The sequence below is a fragment of the Alosa sapidissima genome, chromosome 4 (genome assembly GCF_018492685.1).
Source record: "Alosa sapidissima isolate fAloSap1 chromosome 4, fAloSap1.pri, whole genome shotgun sequence".
Taxonomy (NCBI): Eukaryota; Metazoa; Chordata; class Actinopteri; order Clupeiformes; family Clupeidae; genus Alosa; species Alosa sapidissima.
In genome coordinates this window covers 9,398,167-9,406,815 of record NC_055960.1, presented here as the reverse complement: position 1 = coordinate 9,406,815, position 8,649 = coordinate 9,398,167, and the positions used below count along the sequence as shown (strand labels likewise).

The window sequence follows — 8,649 nt, the reverse complement described above, 5'->3', positions numbered from 1 at the left end:
ACGCACAACGTCTGTAGCAGATGAGCTTTGCCGGCAGGTTCTGATGAAAAAAGTTTGGCTTTTCACACATTAACATTCCTCTCTCTCTCTCTCTTTCTCTCTCTCTCTCTCTCTCTCTCTCCCCCCCCCCCTCTCTCTCTCTCTCTCTCAGACCAAAGCCCAGGCAGCTCAGGGACGGTGGGCTGTTGGCTCTAATAGCTGCTTTGATGAGAGCGAATGAGGCCAGAGCCAAATGGGGGGGAGGGGGCATCAAAATAAGCTAATGACAAGCTGTGTCCATGACAACACAATAGCTGGGTTCCCATCCAACTTTTTAACAACGATTTTGACCATCGGAAGTCCTGAGTGAAAATGCTTAAAATTTGTCAAATAAGGAAAGTCAAATAAGTGAACTTTCACTTCTAATTCACGGAGTATAATGTGAGTAAGGTCTGTGGAAAAAATGTTTATTCACATCAAAAACACATTTGTCGAGATTTTATTATGTGTTTATGTTAAAGTTGCCATGACAACCTCCTTTCAATCCACAGCTGTTCACAACGCCTCCCTTCATTAGGATACTGACTATTTCTTCTAATTTACACAACACAGCAAATGGAGAAAAAAAACCCACACAGACTAGCATTTTTGGAGCCAAATGTTCATCAATGTGTTTAAAATATGTGATGAGCTGAACGCGAACCCAGCTAGTGACGAGCGAAAAGGAAGACAAGAGGGCTCACATGCAGGGCTGTGTTGGGACTGCTCCGAGCTTGCTTCTCCCCACCAAGGCCCAAACCTCAGCAGACTCTGGATCGCCTCGTCCTCGAACAGGTCAGCCCTGCAGGGGTCATGCGCATGGGAGTGGTGAGACACAAGCAGTGAATCAACTATTTACCCCCAGGTGGGCTGCACGCTTCAAGACATCTATACTCTTGGCCTCCCAGCTCATGCAAACTCAAAACCTTGACTCAATTCAATGATTCAGTTAAATTTCTCATGACTCACAGATAATGGTCCGGGTCAAACTTGTTGTGCTCGGCGGCTTGTCGGCCACTTCTCCTTGCCGCTGGTGTCGTTCTGTCGGGGTCTTTCACATCAACGACATCGCTCAGCTCCTCCTAATCGAAAAACAGAATAAATCTTCCACTGCTCTTAAACGTTGCAACCTTGAAGCAGGCACACTGGTGGTACACTTTCAACATTCTTTAATACAGGGATAAAAAGCCAACCTTGGATTACATCAATGGTGTCATTAACAACCAAGCCATTGGTGTGCTCAGTGTTGGAAATGACAAGGCCAATAGCCAACATAGTGACCACATAGAGCTTTCTGTGGGGCTGTCTAGACCCTGCTAATGCTCTCAGCCTGTTTCAAGTCAGTAATGCTGCAAGCGACACCAGTTCCCCTCGGGTCATTCTGTTTCTAGATGCAGAGAAAGTAGCCGACAGATTGGATTTAGCCTCAGGCTTTCTCAGGAGAGTTCTGGAGCATTTGGGTATTAAGTGCACGTTTCTCTGCCATGGTTCAAGTTCATCATCTATGGGTCTACTGCACACCAGGAGTGGATGACTAACAGAACTGCATACCATGCCGTGAACTATGACCTCTTGACTCCCAGGGGAAACGGAGCTACTTTAAACAGATTTTGCTTGAGCAGCCTAAAGCAACGAGACTAATACCTAGACATGCCTTCTCTATGTCCATGTCATTTTGTAGTATTACCATCTGGATTCAACCAGGCCAGACTTTTTCCAGATAATAAACTGCTTTGCGTAGATGAAGGCATGCTAAGCAGCCCATCAGATGGGATTAATTACACCCAAAAGCCGTAATCCTCCCCATTTCTGCAATTTGTGTCATCTGGAATCAATGACAAGCACCCTCTATGGGTAAAAAAAAAAGGTTGATTAACAACAACTGGGGGAAACGACCGAAAATGTGTAATCCACGAGCGGCCTCTGGCACCAGCTCAGTGTGGCAGGGTGTACAGTACGTACCTGCAGTCTGGTGAAGACCCCACACCTGAGGTTGCCAAAGCCGTACTTCTGCAGCTGGTTCAGTTCCTCCTCAGAGCACTCGGTGTACACTGCCTGCTCCACCTGCCAATCAAACTCTTCCTCGTCCTCCTCGTCCTCCTCTTCCTCCTCCACCTCCAGCCCAGCGCCTGCACTCCCCACACAGGGTTCTGGGTCAAAGCGAAGACCAGCAGGGAAGGAGTGAGAAGTTACAAAAGATGGGGGACTGAGAGGAGATCGTTCTTATCCAAGATCTCAGAAAACCCATGTCACAGAACAAGAGCATGTCAAAAAGGAAACAAATGAGACACACACACACACACACACGCACGCACGCAGACACGCACGCACGCACACATGCACACACACACCCAGACAAACACACACATAAGCATGCACGCACATACACAGACACAAGCGTACACTCACACACAAACACACACACATACACACACACACACACACACACACACACACACACACACACACAAACACAAACAGAAACACAAACACGCACGCACGCACGCACGCACACACACACATAAGCATGCACGCACATACACAGACACAAGCGTGCACACACACACACACACAAATACAAACACAAACACAAACACACACACGCACAGACACAAACGTGCACGCACACACACACACATGCATACAAAAACACACACATACCCAAGCACGCACACACATAAACACAAGCACGCGCACACAAGCGCGCACGCACACACATATACACACACACACAGAAGCGGGCGCACAAACGCCTACACACGCCTGCACGTGCGCACACATACATGCACAGTTGCACGCCTACATTCAGTGATTTTTGGATGACCGCTTGTGAGTGCATGCCCGTCCACTCAGACATACCCATATCCTCCACCAGGGGCTTGGCAGAGCGGGTGCCCTTGGGTGCCAGGAGGCTCGTCAGCATCTGCAGTCCCTCAAAGTGCTGGCCCGGCGTCTCTTTGGGCACACGCAGTGTGAAGGCACCTGGAACAGCCACAATCACAGGGTCAAGACAGGGTGAGACGCATTCTTCCACTAAGGAAACATTTCTTTAGATGCTCATCTCAAAAGGGTCTTTGGCTCCTCTCATCTGCCGTCTCGTTCAGTCTGCTACCATATAGGCCTGTCATGATCATTTTAGTTGACAATTATTTGTCACGTAAATAATTGCAATTAACGATTGTTCATTTGCTACTTTCTACAGGTCTAATAACAGTTGAATAATACACATTCAGAACAGTTTAATAGTAAACATACATACATTTGAACAGTAGTACATATCTAATAACATATCTAAATTAAAATAGGGTTGGGCGATGTCGCCTAAATTGGCATTTGACGATGTTTACAGTAAAACATTGTAATGGATGATGATATCGTGGGGGGGGGTGGGGGGGCGGGGTTAGTGTGGTAAACACTAATTAATTAGCCTATAGGTATGTCTGTACAGAAATACATGTATAATGTTCTACATAAAAAAATAAAAAATATATTATATAGGCTATACGGCCTGATGAAAGTGGACAGCTAAGAGAGACATACTGACCAGGCTACCGAAGTTGTGTGGAAGATCTGCTCCAAGAAAATTGTTGTGAAAAACGGATAGACAATCAATCCGAACACTTGTGTGTGTACCAACCAGCGGAATATTACACATTGCCAGCCTACGCTGGGCCCAGCAAAAAAGCTACTTAAGACTACTATCGTGGTCACTCATTTAAAATCTTAGTACTATGCAGCATCCCACGTTATCAGGCTACCGTCTATGCTGACTATGCTGCGATCACGCAGTCCAGGCTATAGGAGGGCGAAGTAAAAACACTTTTACAAATAACGAATCACGATTACCACTCCGCTGCTGTCTGGGACTTTTGCTAAATGCATGAAATACAAGCCTTACAGTGAAAGACGAATAGGCTACCTTCTGATCCTATAATTAACGAAAGAAATGGTTTATTTTAACACAGAGGAGAAGGACGCATTTGGCGCTCGCTGTAGCCTTGCAAAAATATTTGAGCGCTAGAATGTCCTAGTCGTAGCCTAACAATAATCTATATTTTCTGCTAAAACATTAGGCTACCTATTACGTCCAATGTAGGCTATAGGCCTGCGAGACATGTAGGCTACAAAAAGACAATTAGGCTACACATTCACGTCACAGTCAGGAATTATTTGAATAAGAGGGTAGACTAATCTAAGTCTTTTATTTTACAAGACGATAGACTAATACGTGATAACTGTTTGGTTGACAGCCTTTAAAGTAGGCTCAATTTCATTTTCAGGGAAAGGTTTTTTTATGTTTTAGCCTGTTACAGCAGGAATTAGTGACTGGGATGTGGGGGCGTGGCATCACGATGGTTGCTTGCCAACGTGATGCCTGTCAACCATCACGATGGACGATGATATCGTCCATCGGCACAACCCTAAATTAAAATTTTTAAAATACACATTCATTTACCAATTTACTAGCACTGAACATTCAAACATGCCTTGTAGGCTTAACAAAATGCATAGGCTAGGTATGACATGAATAACAACTTAAATACACAAAGGCTTAAGCCTATTACTAACATAAACAAAGAAACTGACAATGCTGCTGACAATGACAGGTACCAGTAATGAACTCACTCAAACCAGTTGTTTTTACACAGATGAATGGAAATGATTCTCACAGTAATGTAAAACGATTGCGGTCAGTGCAAGGAGTCATGATCAGGCGCTTATGTAATAACTGTGACAAGCCTACCACCATGCAAGCACTTCAGCCTACTTCCCCGTCACATTAATAAGCTAGTGCCTTGGAGGGTGTTTTGTCATTGAAAATAAACAGTTTTCTCCTCCTCAACAGCCAGGCATGTGAGCACATGTGTGTAATGAAAGGTATAATTATGGCTCGATACATGCGCAATTACGTTTAATTAATCAATCCCAGAGCCAACGCTAATGCTCGTGGTGAGGACCAATTGCATTTATGTGCTTGCCAAAATAGCTGTTAAAAAACGAGCCGAAAAACAAAACACTACACAAAAGGCCAATCTTTGCTCAAGTCTGCCAGGGAACCATTTCATATTCTCATGCATTTTAAACACCTAATAAAAATTTCAACACTCTGCCGGAGTATTCATCTTAAAAAATGCATTATGTCATTAATTACGTTGGCCGACTGCCCTGGAAAGAGAGACATCTCAATGATTTGTAATTACAAGTGTAAACTCACTGCGTGATTAGCGGGATGGTGTTACGAGCTGCTAGTGAATCATTTACAGGCCGCGGAGCGTGGCCTGTCACAGGGGGAAGTGGCAGACATCGGGGCAATGGTGTCAGGTTAAATATGCCACACGTCTTATAATTAAGGCCGGTAATTGACAACTCATTACAAAGAGCTGCCACATCTGATAGCTTGAAGATTAAACTGGCGAACCGCATTTGCATTAGGCGCCTTCATTTCGCACGTTGTGCAAGTGATGTGCGAAGATGAGACTGTACACAGTACAATGATAACAACGTGGGCGGTAAACGCGGACAAAAAAATGACAACAGCGGAAAACAAATTGCGAGCGTCACAAAGATTAAGCAAGGCATACATGGGAGCTATGAGAGAGCGCTCATGATGGCACTGACGGGCCAAATGGTCAATTAAATCTCCAGCCACTGTCTGTAATTGAGCTGTCTGCCGGCATTGCAGCCGGTGGGAAGGAGACACCGGGGATCAATCAACTCGTCCTCGCGTGCAGCCCGGGCCAGCGCAACTCAAGGACCTGCTGCTGCTGTGCACTGAGAGGAACCGGCTCCAGTGGTTGTCGGTCAGTGCTGAGGATAACCTCAAAATTTCATTCCCATGGCGACTTGGGCTTTGGATTCCTAACCAACATGCCTGCTTCCCATATAGTGCAGAGAGTGCAGAGTTGAGTGAGACGTTATAACCTGTATGAGACAAGCCTATGCCTTTACAAATGTGTGACTGGGAACTGGATGGTTAAGTTAGAAATCCAACAGCATGTGAAGGTGGAGTTCTAAAAAGCAGTGTTGAACTTGATTCATAACAAAAAGCAACGTTAAACATACTTGTCAAGCAGAGGTAGATATTCACTCAGAAATGTCTCCCATGAGTAAAAAACACCATTGTAGTGTAACAATCATTAGCAGCAAAAACAACATGTAGTTGAGGCTTATAAGAAGAATTTACCTTTATCAATATCGAATGATGCTTTCTCTCTTCCATCCTCTACAATTCTGCCAGGTAAGGTCAACCTTTAGACAGATAGACAAGCATGAAGGGTCAGCCTTTAGACAGATAGATACAAGCATGAAAACAGATACAGATAATAGTAGTAAACAGTAAAATACAGATACAAAGTAAATAACATTAAAATACAGTATACAGGTACCACATAACAAAACAACACTGAAAACACAGACCTCGAATCAGGAGTATCAAATCAGTGCAACAATTAAGTTTTCCCATAAAGAAGCCAAAGGCAAGATGTGCACCCATCTGATTTACTAATGTCACACTGACAGAAGCATGTCTCCCTTTATCATAGGCTGGACTAGTATCATACATTTACATAATACACAAATAACACATAAATAATGAACTACCAATGACCCTCCCTTGTGTTTTATATTTACATGAAACTATTTGACATTAAAGTACAGAGTCAAAATATCACACTCCTTTACCGAAGAAAGTACGGCTTGGCATAGAACTTGAAGTCCTCCCCATCAATGCACAGGTCAAACTCTGAGGTCCTGGTGTAGGGCACACGTATCATTAGGGTAAGGAAGTCCGAGTCCTGACTCAGCTCAAACGCTGGGGTCAGCATGATGATGTTGGATCAACTCTGTCATTTAAAAAAAATAAAGATGCTATTTATCTTTTATTATGATTGGATTCTAGACATCCACACACCCTCCTCCAAAAGTGGACTATACTTTATTCCCTATACACTGTTAAGTTGAGTGTAATGCATTTGCACTTGTGATTAATGCATTTGTTTTTGTCTTGATTAACATTTATTTAACATTTATTTTCCGAATCGAACAAATGTGAACAGCAATTAAATGTGCCTACCAGAAACAAGCAGGCAACGATCATGTAAAGACATGATTAATATTAACTGCATCAACAACGCCATCTTATGGTGAGATAGGACATGTTCTGCACTGCAGTCTACATACTGTCAACATGACATAGCTCGCCACCTATTTGTTTTAACACAAGTAGAACAGTTTCATGTCTTACAAAATTACGTTTGTTTTCATCAAAGCTGTTATACAACAGTTTGACTTAGCCAAGAGGCTGTTAAATTCCATGCAGACCTATCCTCTCAAACTAACGTTGTGATGTTTAGCAACACGTTGTAGATCATTTATAGGCTACTACAGCTACACCCACTAATTTACTAAATCACTTAACTCCCAAATTAGATTAGCTATCCCTAAATTCAAAACACCAATAACATTCATGCTGACACGTGTATTATTATTAGTCGAGGTTAAAGAACTGGCTATGTTAAACGTTAGCTAATTGTTATCAAACAGTATTTGAGAAAGTTCATACCTATATGACAATGTTGATTAGAAATTGTACTGTCGAAATCACCATGACCAATTCTGTCATTTCACTGTCAAACTTCCGAAAATAGTTACAGAAATCAGCAAAACATTTTCAACGTGGTTCCAGCTCTCTCTGCTGTGTACATTTCCCGCATTATGGCCAAGCGTTACCGTAAATAGTCTAAACATTTCGCTTCCCAGATTTGGATTGTGGCACGCGCCACCTACTGTATCGGTGGTGCAACATACACGTGCTCGAGCAGAGACGGGCTGTCATGTGTTTCTTTGCAGCAGCAGGAGACTAATAAAGCAAATTTGCTTTTGTTTAAAAACCAAAAGACACTAATCTGAGAAAATATAAAACAAACTTTTGATTTAACTTTAGTGTCTAAATTACTTGTATTTGTTTAGCATAAGTAGGCTATTAAAAAGTTAATTGCGATTTACCATTTTGTATAGCGATTTTATTCTTGCACAGGTGATCACTTTCCATTCACTTTTGGCACTAGCCTTCCTCCAATGACGCATAAAGACATTGTTGGACGAGGTTGGTATGAAAGTTTGGTATTCATATTATATTCATGAATTATATTCATGTGGTGGTAGTGGTTAAGGAGCTGGGCTAGCGTGCAGTAGCCTGAAAGTTGTCGGTTCAATTCCCGGCTTCCACCGTTGTGCCCTTGAGCAAGGCACTTGACCCCAAGTTGATCCGGGGACAATGTGATCCTTTGTAATATAGCTGACATATGTAAGTCACTTTGATCAAGAAGTGTCTGCTAAATGTAATGTAAATGTAAATATTACACATTATATAATATATTTTAAAATGCCCGTATCTTAGGCTATTGTGGCTTTCATGGTCACAGAGCTCTTTACAGTAGATGCATTGAGCAGGCAGAACCTTGAGCAGGTTTCTCATCACAGTCTGATCTTGACCTCAGCCTTTCAAATGTGCTGACATTCCTTTACCAAACAGCACAACATCTAAACTGCAATATCTTCACTTGACCTTAGAGTTACTGACTTGACCAGATTTACTGAAAACCAGTTGGGCCTCAGGCAACACCTAGGCTA

At 42.9% G+C, this 8,649-nt stretch overlaps 1 protein-coding gene across 1 annotated transcript in view; it reads right to left on the bottom strand.

Moving 5' to 3' along the window:
• The window catches only part of shq1 (SHQ1, H/ACA ribonucleoprotein assembly factor), a 36,677-nt gene extending 28,939 nt beyond the window's left edge, over window positions 1-7,738 (bottom strand). The window contains exons 1-7 of the mRNA XM_042089111.1: window positions 7,580-7,738; window positions 6,700-6,860; window positions 6,203-6,267; window positions 2,878-3,000; window positions 1,981-2,168; window positions 988-1,100; window positions 723-820 (exon numbers count right to left, since the gene is read on the bottom strand). Coding sequence (XP_041945045.1) covers window positions 723-820; window positions 988-1,100; window positions 1,981-2,168; window positions 2,878-3,000; window positions 6,203-6,267; window positions 6,700-6,842 — 730 coding nt within the window. The 5' untranslated portion in view covers window positions 6,843-6,860; window positions 7,580-7,738. The remainder of the gene's footprint in view (window positions 1-722; window positions 821-987; window positions 1,101-1,980; window positions 2,169-2,877; window positions 3,001-6,202; window positions 6,268-6,699; window positions 6,861-7,579) is intronic.
• Window positions 7,739-8,649: the final 911 nt, after the last annotated feature.